Source organism: Catharus ustulatus, chromosome 3 (genome assembly GCF_009819885.2).
Source record: "Catharus ustulatus isolate bCatUst1 chromosome 3, bCatUst1.pri.v2, whole genome shotgun sequence".
Classification (NCBI taxonomy): Eukaryota; Metazoa; Chordata; class Aves; order Passeriformes; family Turdidae; genus Catharus; species Catharus ustulatus.
The window spans coordinates 47,109,319-47,129,989 of record NC_046223.1 but is presented as its reverse complement, the minus strand read 5'-3'; the positions used below and the strand labels follow the sequence as shown (position 1 = coordinate 47,129,989).

The 20,671-nt window shown below is 36.9% G+C and overlaps 1 protein-coding gene across 15 annotated transcripts in view; it reads right to left on the bottom strand.

Moving 5' to 3' along the window:
* Positions 1-20,671, bottom strand: part of RYR2 (ryanodine receptor 2) — a 386,994-nt gene that overhangs the window by 281,379 nt on the left and 84,944 nt on the right. For all 15 annotated transcript variants that reach the window (XM_033055730.1, XM_033055733.1, XM_033055736.1 and 12 more), the window contains exon 2: positions 9,889-10,008. In XM_033055730.1, the coding sequence (XP_032911621.1) occupies positions 9,889-10,008 (120 nt within the window). The remainder of the gene's footprint in view (positions 1-9,888; positions 10,009-20,671) is intronic.

Below are 20,671 nucleotides of genomic sequence, written 5' to 3'. Positions count from 1 at the left end.
TCTGTCCAACCTTTTAATGCAAGTCCTGTGCTAGAAGAAGCTTGTCCCTGCTGTTTCTTTTAAAGATAAATACATACCTTGGCTCTTTGAAGCAAAACTGTCAAAACTAAATCATCCTACATTATATAAAGCCATTTGAGTAACTGTTGATTTTGATTGGCATTTCTGTCAATTATTGTCTTATTGCTGGCTGTAAACACTGTACTGTGCAAATATAAATGGTCCATACTCGGAGAGACATCAAGAAAACCTGAAATTCATAACTCTTATCTTAGAAGACATTTAGATGTGGGATAGAAGTAGAGTTTGCAGTATTGTTAAGGGAAGATTGTATCTGACATTTGAAATCTGCCCAGTGACATTGGTTTCCTGGGTTTTTTTAATTGCATTGTAAAAAGTCAGTGCTTATGAAAAGGCAACATTTTTGAGGATGGTGTCTTTGTAAATATGTCAAGACAACAGTACAAACATCTGGAAGACAGAATAAACTTCCCACTCCTAAATACATTCTTTATATCCAGCAGGGAAGAAAAAGAGAACTTGGAGGGAGTTAAAGCTCAAAAACTTCGATTAGCACTTTTTTACAAATGCATATCCATCTCTATTATCTACAAACAGCAAGTATTCAGCAATTATTCAAAAATAATTAAACACTCAGGAAAGGCAGCCTGAACAGTGATCTTGTGCATTTATGCATAATCTTTAAGAGCATAAAAACTTCTTTTACCATCTGGCCTTTGGTTTTTCTAATGCAATATAAAGCAACTGTTCTTTTGTTTGTGAAACCAGAAAAAGTTATTCTGGTATTTTTATATGGTAACCCAACAGACAGGACTAGGAAAGTTACTAAAACAACTTGCATTGGGTTTCAAACACAGGGTCACAAAGCATATACCTTCAAACTCCAAACTACTTCAACTTGCTCAACTTCCCTCATCCAGTTCAGACTATTTAGAAACTAGCATTCTTAATGTTGAAAATATTCTTGTTATGATAGCAACTTACAACCTTGCCTCAGTTGCAACAAAGCACAAATAATCTTCCCCCTTTTTCATGGGGAAGTAACCAGGAGGTGAAGTCTAAAATCTTGAAAATCACAACCTAAAAGGTCTAAGTTTCAAAAATTCTTATGAAATATGCAAAAATATATTTGATACTGTTTTTTCCTTTTTGTTTCAGATACGATCAATATTAGATACCTCAAAGAAACACAGATTCACTCATTAATAGGCCACATTTCTTCGTCCTAATTTCTGAAAGCCCATTGGGCTAGGATTATTCGTAGGAGTCTTCTGAACCAGATTTAGACTAACGGTTCTTAAAAATACTGAGTACAAAGTAAAAATACCATGACTTGAAATGCTAAGAAGGGGTACAAAGTTAATTTGAAATTGCTGTTTTAGACAAACATTGATCTAAAAGGCTTAAAATAATCATTTATACTTTTATGTGTTCTTGGTTTGAAACACAGATTTATGAATGTTTTTTCAGGTTTTTAGAATGTGCAGCTACACATCAGTCTAATTAAAATTCAAATGACTGCTTTGTAACTACTCTGCATGTACTAATGAAGTACATTTCACTCTAAACCCTTCAGAGAGAACATTTAAAATGCTGAGCTCCAGGGGACTTGGCAGAACATGCCAACTGTGTAACCTTGCAATGTTGAGTTTCCCAGGATAAGGCAGCAAGCCTGAAGTTTCTGGGGTTGTGCTTGCTCTGAAAAGCCAGCAATCTAAGTTGCATCAGTCATGAACGTACCCAAATAAGAACTCCTACCTCAAAATAATTTCGATTTCCACTATTTATCACTTAATTATCTTTCAAGGACTTTCTCATTGTATTTTATTACAGTTAGTGCATTTGGTGAAGGCAAGTACAGTCATTTCACGACTGCAAGGTGCACCCTTTTGACTAAAATTTTCCCTCGAACCCAGAAGTGAGCCTTATAGTCCGGTGCGCCTTATCTGATGTACAAAGCGGCAAAATTTGCCAAACCGGAAGTGTGAGCTGAGAGCCGTGTGGGGAGCCGGAAGTGCCGCAGCAGCCGGTTGGGGGCGGGCCCAGAGGCCCGCGGCACTGCCCCTGCTGGGTGGAGGCAGGCCAGAGGGCCCGAGGCACCGCCCCTCTCCGGTCCAGGCAGTCCCAGGGCCCCATGGCTGCGGGGTGAATGTGGGCTAGGGGGGGTCGCGGCACCCGCCTTCCCGGGTCCAGGCAGTCCCGGGAGCCCATGGCTGCCGGGTGAATGTGGGCTAGGGGGGCCGCGGCACCCCCCTTCCCGGGTGGAAGCAGTCCCGGGAGCCCACGGCTGCCGGATGAAGGTGGGCTAGGGGGCCAGCGGCACCCCCGCTCCTGGGTCCAGGCAGTCCCGGGAGCCCACGGCTGCCGCGTGAACGTGGACTAGGGGGGCCGCAGCACCCCTGCTCCTGGGGCCAGGCAGTCCCGGGGGCCCATGGCTGCCGGGTCCAGGGCGGCCCGGTGGCTCGCGGCACCGCCCCTACTGGGTGGAGGCGGGCCCGGGGGCCAATGGCTGCCGCGTTGAGGCGGGGCCTCGTCCAGCAACCCCACGGGGGGAGCTGGGGGCGAAGCCTCACTGCAAAAAGAAAGTGCGCCTTATAGTCCGGTGCACCTTATCTGATCTACAAAGTTGCAAATTTTGCTGAATCCAGGGGGGTGCGCCTTATAGTCCAGTGCGCCTTATGGTCGTGAAATTACTGTAATCTGTTTGTCCTGAACACGCAGTTCCAAGATTAGTAAGGATTCACAAGACTCATATGCTAAATGGGGGAAAAGACAAACCCAACTACGAAAACCCATCAACTGTGTACTTGGATAAGGGCACTGCTTTCATCAGACTGGTCAAAATGCAAATGTAAACCCAACATGCAATTATACCAACTTGCCATTTTACTAGGAACTGTTCTAAAAATGTTAGGACTCAGAATATAAATCACAGCAAACCGGCAGCTTTTTAGAAGCCTCTAGAAACTTACCAACCAATTGCAGGACTGTAAAGTACATCTGACTTTATTCCATCGCAGTGTTTGTGTTACAGCCATATCTCAGACAGGATTTTTCAGCATAATATCTGCTTCTTTTTACATTTTAATATTTAAGTAATGAGATGCCTAAACAGTTACTGGGATATATAGTTATAAAGGAAAACTATTTAATGGGATTTTTTAGGTTTTCTTAATTTATTTTAGACCAGAAGTGGAATTCCTACATCTGTTCTACCAAAAAACCACACAAATGGAAACAAACAAACACAAAAACCCCCCAAAAAACTATAAAAACAAGAAAGAAAAAACACCCAAAACAGCCACATCCTTTATAGGTTTGCAAACATTTAGCACTTGTTACTTTTTAACATACATTTAGCTAATGAACAATGTTCCAAACCACATATTTGACTGGAGAAATTAAAACTCATGGTTTGCTCATTAAATTTCATAAACTACATAACTTTGGGTTAAGTTTCTTGAGTGGATGCTCTATGTCACTAATAGTGTGACAAAATCTCATTAAAAAAATGAGATTTTGAAATTTTTCTTGCATTGTTTAGTTGATAGCAGACATGATGCATGCATAGATATCATATGTACTATTCTTTCTTTCAGTGCCATCACTTGGAGTATTATCATCAAATAAACTGACCTACAACATTACTTTGATTCTATCTTTCAGCTTTTGTCACTATATGTTCAGGTTACATGTCATGAATCTACCAACATATTTAGGAATTCAGAACTTTCCTTTGAAGGTTTTATCCCAGGTGCTTTATCAATTACACATTTATGTATTTCTAAAACAAATTTTGACAAGAAAATCCCACATACACAATACATTTAAAGTAATTTAACTATTTTTTTACTGATTTAGTAATTTAATTCTTAGTATTCAGAACTCAGGGTTATCCCCAAAATCAGAGAACAACAATGTTTTGCTTTTAAAAATATTAACTGAGCATGATTTTAAAAGAAACTCTTTCCCATTTATGAATGTACAATTTGAAGATGGAAAGATTTAAATTCATATTACATAGCAAATAATGCCTTATTAAGCTAAAACTCAATGTGTGTCTCTGGCAAAAAGAGATTTGATAAAAATATTTCTTTAAGATCAGAAATAAATCATTCTGTGTGAATATAAAACTCAAAATATCTGCTTCAACAGAAGATATAATGAAAAATGAATATAGTAAGGTTTCACAGATTGGATCTATTATTTTTACACTACTTAATCTGTGGTGACATGCTTGATATCACACATTTTTTTTTCCTTTTTAAAAACTACCTGTGTTACAAGTGACAGTAAAAATATGTTAAACTGTATTATTACAACAATAACAATGCCCACAATTTTCAGCTGATATAAAGCCATATTTCTGTTGCTACTTTACAGCCATGGAGATCTGACAGTTTTTTTCATAGTCCAAATGTTTCACATTCATTTTAATTATTCACTTTCCATCTCAAGAAATATTTATGTTGGTTTCGGGGACTAAGTGTAAGGATCACAGTCACATCTGATGGATATAACTATCAATCTGCATTTAGGCTCAAAATTTACACAATATTTACAAGAAGTAAAAAATTAATTGTATATACATAAATAATAAAGATAATATTTAAAAATTTGTAAACCTGTGTGGCATAAAACTACATACAATGTTGTGAAACACACCATTCTTATTTACATTACTCCTACAGGGCATTGTACTGGAAAAGAATGATTCACTGAATAAAATCCTGTCTGATCTACACCTATGAAGACCTCATCTACCTGTGTCTAATTTATGTACGTCAAGTAGGCCAAGTAATGTGTAAGTATTCTTAAATTATCTTCATTTAAATTATTAAAATTTACAGTTTTAGTCCAAGTCTGCTAAATTGAGTCCTCCGAACATAAGACTACATAAGATTAAGTGCCATCTTTACCATTAAATAGGAATATTCATTTTGGCAACATGACACAAAAGCAATTAAAATGGGCCTGGAGGTGCAGCTACAAAGCCCTGAATTTTTTTCTTTAATTATTTTAAGAGGATGAAGTGGAAACACATGTACAGAAATGAACCACGGCAATTACATAGAAAAATACCCAACCAACCACCTCACTCAATAGTATATTCACAGAATGACCCAAGGAAAACACAAGCAACCAACACTGATCTAATTTCTCAGCGTGAATACATTTTTTAAAAATCTCACTATTTCATTATGTCAGTAATTGCTCAAAAAGCATCTACGTGCATCTATATGTTAATGGACACCACATACTTTTTTATCTATTTGTATTTACAAAATCAAAAACTGCAGATACTGTTACTCAGCTGTCAAAGTTTCAGACTCAGTCTCTCTGGAGACAGATTATTTGTCTTGGCCACTGAGAATATGTTTGCTGTAAAAGACAAAAAAAGAAGGTAACCTTGCCTTCACATCTTACACTCTGGAAGACAAACAGAGAAAAGAGTTTTTCTCCCAGAGGCAATCAGAGTACAGGAGTTCAAGCCAATGTCCCACCGTTCAGGATGACACCCTTCTCCAGACACAGCCACACAGAATTTGACTGCTGGCATGGAAACAGCTTGCATAAATACTAAAGAATCATACTTTCATGTAGCCTTGCCTGTGCCAGGTATATCCTTCTCCAGTCCTCCCTGCTCCATTCTCCTTTTCCCTTTAAGCACAGCCACCTGCCCAGCTCCTGCCAATTTATGTGTCCAAAAAAAGGGCAAAAATAAAAATCAAATTATTTGTATTTGTCAGCACAACAAACACTGTCAGTCTTACCATCAGGCTTTATTTTCTACCCCCTTACACAACAGTAACATCTAGAGGCCATCAAACAGTGGAGCATCACTGGCATACTCTGGACAATGGAGTCAGAATTCCCAACCAACTGGCCTACACTAGCCCAGCATCAAATCTGAAGAATCTTCCTGCTCTGACGCAGAACAGACTCTTCAAAAGCAAAATAGAAAATCAGTTGTCAAAGTCTTACTTCCATGTGAAATACCTCCTTAACTTTACAAACAGAATTATTATCAGTTCCTGGACTCTGCTCTCAGCACTGCAAGTTATATGTAAAAAAATCAAACCACAGAATCACACACTGTACTGTCTTCTTCAAGAAGTTGAAGGGAAAAAAAAAAAAAAAACAAAACCAAAAACCAATTTGGGAGGCCATTTTAGACCTTCAATAAAGTCCTATTATTATGTTACCCTCCCCTGTCTTAAGTCCAAATTACAGAGATTTCAAGAGGGAAAAAGCCCCACACATAGCTTTTATCAGTACTTTTTAATAATGTCAAGTAGGTCCATACCCCACAGCATAATGAAATTAATATGAGTTTACCACCTGCCATAAAAATTTGGAAAAAAAACCAAACTCTTATGCCATTTAGAAAAGCATAGCTTAGCTTTCAGTGCTCTGCTGTGCAGTGGTTCACAAGGGATCAACACCACCTTTGTGACTGACCCAGGGCTGAGGTTTTTTCATTCTGCACTACGGACAGGAATAGTTTTCAGAAGTTGTTAAAACACAGCTCGACCTTGTTTGCTTTTCAGCAATCCTTGCATTGTTTAAGTCTAAAGAAGAATTACCTCACTAGCAGACAACATGATCTTTTAATGATTGGACTTCCTCATATTACCAATCTGTTTACATACAATGTAAAGAAACTGATCTCAATCTGAGATACGTTAATTAATCTTAATTATTGTTTTAATAAAAGGGATGGTCTTCCACACAAGGAAGAATTTAAAAGTACAGTAACAATGGTGAAACAAAATTACCTATAGATGGTTGACAAAAAAGGAAATTTACAGGTCTGCTGATTTTGGTTGGAGTAGAGATAATTTTCTTCCCAGTGGTTGGTACAGGGGCTGTGTTTTGGATTTTTACTGAACACAGGGTTGATAATATAGAGATGTTTTTGCTGTTGCTGAACAGGGCTAGCACAGAGCCAAGGCCTTTTATGCTTTCTCACTTTTACACTTCTGATTCTCTCCCTGATTCCACTGGGGGAGTGAGAGAGCAGTTGTGTGGGGCTTGGCTGGGGTTAAACCACAAAGATGAGACTTTTGCCTTTTTTTTCTCGCAGTCATTATTTTTTCTTCTTAATTACGAAATAAATATTCATGCTATGGATTTGACAAAACTTGCTGAAGAAGTAATTGCATGAAATAAAGAAAGCAAGCGTTTTAAATTTTGTCTTCAGCACATTTCTTTGGGTTTTGTCATTCTCGCTGCTGCAACATTTTCAATGTCAAAAATTTTTGATAGTTTATAAATCTAATATTGTTATACGCTTGACACTTCCAACCTATTCCTAGAACAGGATGAGACAGATTTGCTTTGAAATTGGTAGAAATTGAAATAGAAATATTTTTCTTCCTCTACAGCTGAGGTAGTCATGAGTTTATCTTGGGCAAACCTGTGTGTTTTATATTCAAGACTGTGTCTTATTAATAAAATTAGGCATAATTTAGACCTGATGTCTTGCTGATCTGTTATCTTACTCTTCAAGATATGGGGTCAATTTGAGTAATTTGTAGCCCTGCACTAAGTCAAGACCTTTTCTGTTCTTAAACCCCCTCCACCAGTCAGCATGCCAGAGGTGACAAGGAATTGGGAGGGGACACTGTGGGGACAGCTGACTCCAACAAACCCAAGGGATGTTCCAGACCATATGACCTCATGCTCAGCCTATAGAGCAAGGGAGATGAAAAGGAAGTAGGGGGTGTTCAGAATGACAGCATTTGTCTTCACAAGCCACCATGGTACATGATGAAGCCTTGCTTTCCTTGAGATGAACACCTGCCTGCTCATGGGACCAGGTGAATGAACTCCTTGTTTTACTTTGTACATGCACCTTTTGCCTTTTCTCCCAGTGTTATTGCTATACAGAGATAAGTATTAATCGTCAGCAGCTACCAAATTATTCTATCAAAATATATCTTCAATTTGTCCATTAGTTAAGTAGTGAGAATTATTTAGTGATCCCAGGGCAGAAAAGCACTCACAAGAAGTTGTGCTAATAAAACATCAGCTAAACTGTGAGGACACACATCCTGAAAGATTTTGGGGAAAAGTACGAGATAGTAACAAGTCTTCTCAAAAATGCAAGTCCAGAATGATGGCTGAAGTCTATTACTCGTGTTTGGCCTAATACTGGTGCTTGGATTTGCATCCCATCCTTGATCCCTGCCTGTACATCACATGCCACACTACTGTTTGCAGTAAAGTGCATCACAATCCCACTCTAACTGGAAAACAGCCTTTGAGATAAGCACAGAATTTTTTAACAGGCTCAAGAACTCTGTTGGGACTATTTTCAAATTATCACATACCTCTTTGAATATTTCCTATGTTCCTCCTTATATAATGGAATACTAACATACTATGTATAAAGACATGAGGAATATAAACATTTTTATTTACTCTTATTTATAGTCAACTTTGCTTTAAGGATTTGATAATTTTATGGTTCCCTCAGTATTTATATCTACAAATGACTTCAGATGAGTTCATCCTAGCAACTGTCTACACGTAAAAATTAAAACACAGATCAGCTGCATGGGTTTTCTTTTGTTTGCCTTTTTTACCCCCAAGCTCATAAAGAATGAGCAGAATACAGATTGTTTCATAAAACAAGGAGAAAAAACATCATCAGCAAACAAGCATACAAAACTGATATGAAATCTACACTGTATTCCTTAAAGACAGAAATATTCAGGAGTTTTATATGGGGAGAGAGAGAGACTGCAGATTAAATATCCAAACTAACTGAATGATAACAAATTCATTAAATAGATCTTTCAGGCCTCACAGGCAACTAGCACTACAACCACTTCTATCCTAGCACATTTTTATTGTTTAAAAGATTCATTTAAAACGGAGCAGCATGAATTACTTCATCAAGATCACTGCTATTATAATGAATCATTAATATCCTAGTGAAAAATTTATTATTATGAATAATGCATTCAAAATGATGAGACAGAAAATGAAGCATTACTCTGTGAAGTATCAGACAAAATCAAATTGATGTTATGAAAGCTGGTAAGATAACCATAATTTTTTGTTCTAAATCTTTCTAGATGTCTTTCCAGATGCTTTACCTTTATTATATTTTCTTACTGAATATTTTATTTTAATTAAAGAAAAAACAAATATGTTAAACAATATTCTTCTCTTTCTATGAATAAAATATCCAAGTATATCCATTACTTTGTCCACAAAACCAGTTTTGCCCTCAGGAGGCCCATTTTTGTCTTCATAACATTTATTTGATCATATGTGACTTTGAAATAAAATTCCTTCTTTGCAATAAACAAAGTTATTTTTTCAAACTACTCTATGTACTGCATATATACCAGAGTTAGTGGAGGCTTAGATAAAATGCGTTAGATGAGGTAATTTTGATACCTGCACTATGTTGAGAAAGGGAAGTAGGTCTAAAAGTAATAATTATTTCAATATAAATACTACAGAATAAAAACTTAGCACAAATATAATAATTGCTGTCTTTTCTGTGGGGTTAGAATTAGAGCAATCAATTTGTCTTTTGAGTTGCAGTACACAAAAGTTATTCTGTGGCTTACTACAAATGACCTCAAACAAGGAAAATAACAAGCATGTTATTTGGGGTGGACTTCTGCAGTTAACTAGTTGTAAAGTAAACCCAAAACAGAAAACATCACACTAGAGCCCAGTCAAAGGACAAAGGAACAATTAAACTTTAATTGGGCATTAAATATTCCTTATATTATTGATAGATTTGATTTGTCCCTTCTCCTTGACAGATTTGTGATTATTACAACAAGCAAGCAATGTTTCAACTTCATGACATGAAATGACAATTCAAACACTCGGTGGTACCTTAGAATTAGATGTGGATTCCAAAAAGCAAAGCCTGTTGCCAAATCCTTCTGCAGCAAGACACAATTTCTGTTGCTCTTTGTGAACAGTTGCAGTGCACTGCAGAACCACTTCATCATCCTATCAAAAAAACAAGAAAAAAGAGAACTAGGGTTATGTTTCTGACGCAAAAAGACCTATGGAAGCTTTTAGAAAATCACTGTTAAATGCACAAACTGTTGTCCCTGAACACAAGCAGAATCAAACCTCAGCATATTTTTTACTTTGTATTGTAAATGTGGGCAAATCCATTGAAATAATTATCATAACTGCATACATGCTTTTCCTGTTTGCTTGTCCTGATAATAAAGTCAGAGAAGGAGTTTTATTTTAACTATGCATAAAGTACATAGGAATTGTCATTTCTTTCATAGTTCAGTCATACAATGCAAAGTAGAACAGCTTAAAATCAATGGGTACCATACACATTTGAATTAACTTGTTTATACGCTGCACATATTGTAGTCATTGCAACTTGCTTAGAAGGTTGTAAAGAAATACGTAAACCAAAGAAAAAAGTAATTTTCCTTTCTTCAGAGTGATTTTTGTAAATTTAGTTCAAAACTTAATGTTTTTTCAGTAAGTTGAAAAGCATAATCTTGTGTAAATAAAGGTTTTTTTTCTTCCAAAAAACTAGTGCCTCCTCACTGCTGCTCCTTGTAAAATCTGTGGAGAGAACTACCCAGTTTCTTAACAGAAGGAGGTGTCGTGACTTGCTGAGAGGAAGACTGTGATATAAGATAATAAAAGTATGATGAATAAGCAGAGTGCTAAAGCTTATCAGAAAAAGTACTACCACTATCTATCTCATACCGAGTTTAATAGACTTTTATGAACTTACTAATTAAGTGCTCTGTGCTTACCCTAATGTGCAAGCATATAAAGAGAGGCAGGAAATACTCAGCATTAAAAGGGAATATAAGTTATTGGGACACCTGTCCCATAGCTCTGCTCAGTATTTCAGAGAAAGGAGGGTCTAAGAGGAACCAATGATCTCTTGCACACAGAAAAGCAAGTGTTCCTTAGTCCTTAATATGCATTAACTAAAATTTAACAGATCTAATTCCATGCAGTAACAGTTAAAGATCTTATCAACAAGACCCAACAAAAAGGGCAGACCCTTCTTTAAATCACAGTTCTAAGTAACACAGCAGCTGAAGATCCTCTGTAGAAATATGGATCAAGTTAAAGAAAGACAATTTTGTTGCAATGAATCTATTTTCTTGCAAAGATTTTCTGGTTTAGAATAAAAAAATAGCCTCCTTCTATGCATTCTGCCAACTCATTTATGAGTTTCCAATAATAAATTTCAAATGAATGGTTAAGAGGCCATATTTAACACTCTAAAATACAATAGATAAAACAATAAAGCTACAGAATGAAGCATGCAACTGGAAGCAGAGCAGGCTGAGACTACAAAAATGCATGCATTAAAGCAGGAATGTTTACCAAAAAGGAGTTGTTCTTATAGGCAGCTTGCTACAGAGGGATATTCAGAAAAGTTCATCAAATTAAATAAATGCCTGAATTTAAATTGAACTGAATAATTTGAAGCCACCCATACACACTCGTCCTGAATTAAGGTAGTTTTTCCATTTGGTTCCATTTACTTCACTCAAATAATTAAACTAGACTAAATTAAAGTGTATCTCAGCCTGAAAAGAATGGAGCTTACATAGAGTTTAATCAGACATTCGAAAAAACTAATTCCTGTTTCTCCTTTCTAATTGTCCCTGTATGGAAAAGGTAAGTGTAGGCAAAGCAGTTTTCCTTGTGCACCACCAACAGTGCCCATGCTGCAATCCACAGCCAATTGTAGAGGTGAAAAGTAATAACTGTTTCCAGTCAGGCATTAAATCTGAAAAACCTGATTCACATATGTTACTGCTGAAGTTCACAATGTAAAATCGTAGCTAACAAAAACATCCCTGAAGGCCAATATCAAGGATCGAAGAGACCACACATACAGACCTAACAGCTTTGCTGTGGACTCTTTGTAAAAGTAACATCCTCTATTAAAACCCAGAGCATATGAGGGGGACAGCAAGTGGTCAGTTATGTTTATTTCCTAAAGCATTATATTACTATTTCCTAATATTAATTACACTTGATTCAAATAAAGTTTCTTTTCAGGTTAAAAACAGTGGTGTTAGATTGAAGCTATATAAATATATCCTCCTTCTTTCTCTTCCTAGTCCTTCTTCCTGATGTAACCACCCCAGCAGAATGGAAATTTCAGTAACCCTGTCCCCATCGCGCTAGAGTTGTCTCCAAAAAGGGTCACTAAAGAAGATGTTAACATTGTACCGCCACAGCCAGAAGCAAACATAATAAGGCTACTTTCTACTGAAATGAACCACCAATTTTGTTTTGTACTGCCCCATTTTCTATCATTGTATGCTAAGTCTTTAGAGAACATCTGAAAAGTGTTCTACATAGCCCATCTAAAAAAATTATTCTATGCTGACAGCAGCAAAATATAAGTTGGTTTGGGGCAAGTCCCTGATATACTTAATTTTAGTTAATGATCATACCTTCCATAACTTTCCCTGCAAACCAATTAAGCTCAATTACCAAGCACACATGTATAATACAGATGCTGGCTAGTTGGAGGATTAAGAACAGGAATATAGCAACTACTAAATTTTCTGACACACAAACTTACTCAATTCATTTTGCAAGCATTTTCCTCTTCCTTCTCTGTGCATTGTACAGCATACATGGATTATTTTGTTATATACTTGGTAAACAAAACAAAATGTTTTATTAAGAAATGCTTACAAGTTCATGAAAATCAGTCATCTCACATACCCTTTTCCAAAGTTTGCTTCTGGGTTGGCAGGACATGTTCACTAAAACAAATCAAATTTCAACTCTGTTATATTTCCTTTGTTTTCTATGGAGATGGTCACAATAAATGTTCTCTTAATTCAGGCCACAGAGTCACAGTGTTGTGGAACTTATTGTTCTAGCCCAGGTGGTGTTGAAACAACTGGCAGAGAAGGTTAAGATGTGATGCCATTGTCAGATCATGTGAAAGGTAATTACAGATAATGATGTTCCACACACAGAGTTCAGTTACTTTCTGCCCATCATTATAGAATTATCTAATAAAGCTTCCACATTAGATATAGTCTTCAAACTTTTACTGACTATGTGTTCAGAAGATTCCTGTAGATATTCAACTTGATTGTGTTGCAGAATTATATTAAGATACATTATTCCATTTCTTTAAAGCAGACTGGTAAGTGGGTAAGCATCGCAGCAGTGTTTTTCTAAACTTGTTTTCAAATCAGCAAATGATAAGCAGTTCCAGTATCAAGAGAGTTAAAAATGCATTATCTCCTTATCTGAAGTCACACCACAAGAGACCTTCACCGAAGGGCGCTTTGCTCTTTTATGAAGTACGCTACAATATGCATCATATTAAATGTCTATTAAAGAAAAATATCTATCAGATATTCTTACATCTTGAATTGAGATGTACCAAACTGGTTCATTCCTTCCTATTACCTGTCAACTTAGAATTGATCAATGTAATTTATAGTTCAAATGGTTGTAACAGTAGCCTTCCAAAGTTAAGCAAACACATCAGCTCTCTTCATACATAACTGAAAATTCAGGAGGGTAGAGGCAGCACAAAGTTCCTGAGAAGATGTCAGTGCTTTTTAAACACATCTGCAAATGTTGAGTTATTTGATATCACAATAAACTAAGCACAGACAAAGATCTGAGAATTCAAGAAACCAACTTCAAGCACAGGTGTTTAATACTAAAACACAATCACTTGTACAAACCTTTCATCCACATGGAATATAAAATGCTCTTTGTCCAAGAGTTTAAGACATGTAGAAGTCTGTGCACTTCAGTGCATAGCTGCACTAACAATACGAAGTACATACCCAAAAGAAAACAGTCTTTTATAATACAGTTATAGGTCTTTGTAACAGATCAAGATAATGTGTTTTAATAAACACATTAATAGTGTGTCAATATTTTTGAAATCTCATTAAAGTGTGAATAAAAACCAGTATCTATATTCTGCAGTAACTAAGAACAGTATTTGATTTAGAATTCATATTCAGAGCAACCACAACAGACAAAGATTATACAAAACTTTGTAGAGTCTTCAAAAAGCTCCAGTACAGTTTGGAAGAAAGGGCAGTAGCACAAACCCAAATTCCCCGCAGTCTTTTCTACTGCCACCATTTTTTTGCTGATTAATCATCACTTAGGCAAACATTTGCCTGTTTCCTTCATGGAAATTTGAAAATTTTACTATTTTCATCTCAATTCCCTCTCACCATAGCAGCTTTCACTAGTAAATTCAGAGATGTTGCTTCATCTTCTGTTTTTCCAGGGTGTGGATACACAAGAAGAGGTATCTAGAGGGCAAGGGAAAGTAGGTGCCAAATCCCACACAAATTCTGTGCGCACAATGGTGCTGCAGCTTATTATTAAAAGTAGAAGAAAACATCAGTGACTAGAAAACCAATGGAACACAGTCTCAGGTGTTTTACACTTCCTGCAGTTAAGAATGAATCTAACTGAGGAAGCTGTCCGTTTAGTTTAGATACATTAGTGGATGACCCTTCTATCCAGTCTCCTTCATCCTTCAGTTCACAATCTGAGGTGCTTCAAGACACTGAGGAATTCAGAAGTGTGGTAATCTCCATCTCAAATGTATGGATGTGAGGAACAAAGAGGATACTACCCAGCTCCAATAACAGAGTACACCTATGGGATGACAGAACTGGGGCTCACAGTGCCCAGCTGACTGAGTCAAAAAGCTGTTCACCTCCCCAGGTTTGAGCATGGAAGCACCATCTCTATGAAGACAGGATTTGCAAGTTGAGCCTGTTCGGCCTGAAGAAAAGAAGGTGGTGTGGAGACCTCACAGCAACCTTCCAATATCTCTGACTAGGGAAGCCAGAGAGGGAAGGAACTTCCCCCTAACTTCTTCATCAGGAACTGCATATTAGACAAAGAGTAAAGGGTTCAAACTGAACGGGGAAATTTAGGTTAGACAAGAGGAACAAATGTTTTACTGTCAGGGTGATGAGACTGTAACAGGCCCCAACCTGGCAGGTTTAAAGCCAGGTTGGACAAGGCCTTGAGCATCCTGGTCTAGTGGAAAGTATCCTTGCCCAGGGTGAAAGTTGGAAGTACCTCTAAGGTCCCTTCCAGCCTCTTACCATTCAATGAAATGAACTTGCAGAAGACACTGGGCAGCTAAAGTTTCCATAATCCGCCTCATACAGTGCTTTAATATGATGAGCAAGAATCATCTTGGAGTAACCCATTATAACTGATAAATCCTTGTGTTTCAGCCAGTACACCAGTTCCCAGTTTTAAAGGTACCATATCTCCCAGCATGAAGATATTCTGCTCTGTGTCATGTCAGATATCCATGCTGACTCAAACAGCACAAGCTTTTGATTAGCACTCTACAATATTATTTCTGATTTTTCAAGAAGTAGTCTGAAAAATTCAGGTATGTTATCTATGTCAAAAACCCCAACTTATTTTTAAAACATCCAATTTCAGAAAGCAAGTTTTTGGCTAAAAAGCAGAACACAGTAGATTTTTAATATTATCTATTAATTAAGGACTATGCAATTCTTGTCATGAAATCTTTATACTGACAAACTAAATAAATACCAAATGATTTAGTAGAGGACTCAATGACTAAAAAAATCACTGCTCACGTTCAACAGCACTACAGCATTTCCTACAGCCAAAAATTGGACCTAAAACCAAAATATTGCCAGTAATAGCCATAAACTGTCAAACTTCATCCTTAGAACGGCACTCTGGAAGACCGGATTTCTAAGGGAAGAGCATGGGTTTGCTCTCAAGGGATAATATTAAAACAGTAAGTTCTCAAGCTCCTTAATAGAACTTAAATTCATTTTCAGAAATTATTTGACTTCTCTATGAAATACATGCAAGTCTCCTAAGATTACATTAAACATATACCATCCAGTCAAGAAGAAAGGTTAATTTCTCATGTCAAGATCTGGGCATGTGATGTTCCAATGTGAATGTTCTGACTACAGTGCATTTTTCCAAAAACACCAATTTAAACTTATGACTAGACAAAAACACATATGTATAAATATGTATGTATATGTAGATATATTTTTGTCATATTGTTCACACATACATATGCACACATATATTTCCTTTTAACAGTGTTACTGTGTCCTGTTAAACCCTGAAAATTGTTACCTCTCGTGTAAAGTCAGTTCTGACTAATCCTTAAGTATCTGGCAATTCGCACAGGAATCTACACATCTACAGTGCAATAGCTGTTAGTACTTCTTCAACATGGCCATATCTGGGATTTAGAGGGTGGAGTATTTGCTGTGGCATTTTCCTGGAAACCCGATACTTTGGTTTATTTGGTTGGGTTTTTTAAAATATTCATCATGTTTGATTTTATTTCTATTCTGCACATTTTAGTTCTTTAAACTTCTAATCATTTCACATATTTCTATAACTTCTGAATTCATTCATATCTGGTAATGGGGTAGTGGGGACTCAAAAGATAAGAAAAACTTTTTTTTTTCTCCATTCTTTGAGAATGAAAATATATTTTCCTACAGTATCTCATTCTCCTCTCACAAACTATCCCATTACTACTTCCAAGTGTTTTATTTTAACCATGCAAGAATAGCACAGTATTGTAGTTTCTATTATTGCCACAATCCTCTGCAGGAAAAGGTGAAGATAAATAAAGTAGCAATATACCACAAGTAATACATTTATTAGCAACACTGTATGTGCTTCAGCCCGAGGTGCTTAAACTCATCCCGTCATGACTACAACATTTGTATTTTCCTTCCATTTTATGACAAAAACAGGTAACCCTTTCCAAGTATTTTCCTTTAGATTTTATACTTTATATTTTACTCCTGTGGAGAGAATGCAACAAATAACACATGAGTTATTACTAATTTAAATAATTTGCTGTGCTCTTCACAATCTGATTATACATAATTACCTCCCTTAAAGATATAATGCTGACTTTGTGTTTCTACTGTACACTGACAATATACCAATTCTGAAATGGTGTAGAGAACAGAGAGTGTCACATTTACAAAATTCAATATTCAAAGATTAAACTTTGTAACTTATGCTTGTACATTCAAATTCCTACTGCTGTTTTATATGACAAATACTGCAGTTAGTGGAACATTTCCTCATCTTCTCTATGCTATAAATCAGGATCTCATGACAGACTTTAATTTAATATCTCAATTTTTAATAGGTCCCTCAAATGCCACACAGGCAGAGTTCTGCTTCACTGCATCCGATTTACTGCTCAGCTGTGCAACTGAACCCTGCAATGGGAATAGGTGCCACACATACTTTAATGCATTTTGTAGATTTACAAATAGAAGTTTAGCCAGTACAAACTGCTCCCTGCCCAGGGAAACTGTAGATTACTTCTTGACTTATAAACTTCAACTTCCCTTTGCCTTGTTGTGATAAATACTAGATTACAGAATAGAATAAAGGTTTGAAGAACCTGTGAGTCATCAAGCACAAGGCTCATATAATTACAGGCAACTATATGCTAACAGGATAATAGAGTCCACAAACCAATCCCCTAAGATGACCCTAGACCTCTGACCAGCCAAAGAAAAATCAAAAATCAGATGTGACTTTTTTATGATAGGCATCTGAGTAACATACACAACGCACTTTAAATCTTGACAGAAGCCCTACTACTACTACTACTATTTGCCCCAGAGCCTTTTACATTTCTGAGTTTTAGAAGGTAAAAAGCTACAAGAGAGAAGTCAAGTCACAAGTTAGGATGGTATTTTTTCCTTCTCCAAGTCCCTGCAGACAACAAGCGGAAGCCTAGATGCACAAGATTTATGAAACACCACATCTAAAATGTGCAAGAACTATGATGTGCAGAGATTTAATAGCTTTTCAACAACTGTATAGAAGACAGTGACAGAACACTCAGAGAGTAGCATTACTTAACTGTTAATTCTATTCTTGATTGATCAGCCAGTGCCTTTAACAAACTACCAAATTTTAAATACCACTCCAGGACAATGACTCTAGAGCTTCTGACGTCTGAATACAAAGACTGTGACCCAAATAAGAAAAGGCCACAAATTTTTGATTATCTGAGCTTGAACCACAACTACAACTCAGTTGCAGGTCACCATTGCAATAGTGCAATGCAGCCATTTTGACCTTTCATTTTGAATAAGGGAAGGACAGAGAGCAAAAAGACTGATGATACCTACAGAAAAACAGGGAAGATCTAGGAAAGCTGCTGGGAAGCAGTCCACTTAGATTATGGGAAAATATTTGTATTTTTGTGACTATAACATGGAATAGAGACAGGTAATATTATTGCATTAAGGAAATAAATATTAGTCAGGGAAAAGTTTTCTGAAAATAAAGTATTTTTACAGGGCAGTTTAGAAGCTTCATCAATACAAGACCACAAAAACTGCTCAGTAAAACTTTTTTCAGGATGATTTATGCATAGCTGAACTTGTCTTAAGATGTGAAGAAGAGAGATGACTTCTGGTCATGCAATTCTGAATGGTCTGGACACATTTAATTGGACATGTTTTAGTTTTATCCTGTAGGAGGAGTAATTTCCTAAGAATTCAACCTTATTCCAATGGAATTCACCTTTGAGAAAGAACACCCCAGGCAGAACAGATGGAATTCCAAAGGACCAGATTAGCTGGTAGTTCTCAATACAGTACTATGAATCCAGCTGCTTGTACAATAACCATGTTACCTCCTCCTCCTTCCCCAAAAAGTTCTAACTTAGTCATCAAAACAATTCGCAACATTACAGCAATGTCATGGCAATCTGCAATACTGAAGATACGTGGTAGAAAAAAAACCAAACAAAAAAGCCTGACAGAAAGCAAACACTAAATACAAGTGAAAAAAGTTGTTACACACCACATGCATAGTGTGATGCTACACGGCAAAGCAGAATTTATCTAGGAGCTGTGCTTCAACACTTCAGAGTGCCTCAGACACGTGCCCATCCCAATCTGTGCATTCCACAGCCACCCAAGGGAAATGAAGAGCACGATCAGAAGGCAATAAAAAAACACAATGCACAGCTCCAGCACAACCAGGTAACAACGCACCTTCCTTGCTCTGAGAAGTGCTCCATGGACAAACAAGCATAGCACTGCCTTTGGTCTGACTGGGCACTGCTGGGGTATTGTAGGTGACTGTAACCTTCAGCTGCACATGCTAGCCACCTCTTCGAGCAAACTATTTACTAGTGATAGAAACATGCACACAACACTGAAAGCAGATGTACTATGTACATAAAATCCAAATGCTTCCTCTTCCAGCTCTTTATTCCACTGAATCATCATGGAACAGTGTCAAATTTGGTTTCTGCACTCATGTGCATGTGCTAGCATCCTCTTGATTGACTTCTACTAAAAATGTGTCTGCTAATGATCATATTTGTAAATTAGATGGCTCATTATTTCTCACCAATTAGTTTCTGTGGTCCTACAATCTTAAAAAAAAAAAACAAAAAAAACAAGTTCAGCTGTCAGTGTCTAATAATAAATTTGTCTGTTACCATAGTTAGCAATGGCTAACTCTGCACCTGACACAGTTGACAGAGGACTGGATGGAAAACATCTGCAACAAAGTGTAGCTACTAAATTAAACACAAACATCTGGTGAGCTATTTCAGCTTCTTAACAGCCTCAGTATTTCAAATTTATCTCTGATGTATTTCCACCTATTTCAGGAATTTGGTAAGGATCTATTGCATTGCACCCTCACTCACTAGTTCCAGGCTATGCCTCTTCTGCACTCAAAGGTGTGATTACAGCATGGGAGATCTCTATGCTATATTTGATTTTTTTAGTGTTAACAGTAGCAGTAAAGACAAAGGTGAGAGCATGCTAGAAGAGGTGTCCACAAGATTCTGCAGGCAAACACGAGATTATTATCTGAGTCAGTTAGGAAGGTAGCAAACTGACTCTAACAAATATCAAGGACTTAATAACCCCACAGCCTTCAACAGCTAATAAATCCCAAGCCTCACCAATATCTGAAAATGCTGTATCTGAAAATAATCACTGAAGTGTTTTAGTTTTATAACACTTTTCTAAGAAATACCTCATTAATCTCAGCTGGAAGACAGTGGCACTTGTTAAAGCAAATAATTTGTTCAGTGTCACAAAATACTGAGACTCAAACTGAACAAACACCCTTTTTTCTATTGCTATTAATGAGTTCCAGAGCAAGAAGGCTCTAGGAACACACCTCTCTCATGAACAAGGTCCTCTCACTCCAATTCAAAACCTGCCCCCTACGTCATCCCTTTCATACAAGAAGAATACGTGAGGAAAGGTTTATCAGCCCCCAGTCTTGGATCTCGTGAGCAGTCTTAAGCAGCTAAGCTTGTAATATGACCATCTGCTCGAGTCTGCACATTCCACTCTAGCTCACTTTCTCTTCTCTTCATCTTTTATCAGCAGTATTTCTTGAATTGTTCCAATTCAGTGCTCTGACAAACTGATATTTTACAGTAACCTAATAAATCTGTGACTTTCCCTTCCAATTCCCAAACATTCACCTGTCACTGTGTTTATTTTTGTAGCAAGGGGAAAGATTCATTCCCATCTTCATCTCTTTCAACCATGTAATCCTCTGTCAGTATTTCTCCCTGCTTTCATTCTGAAGCTTCTGTAATTTATGAAATTAACCCTTTTAC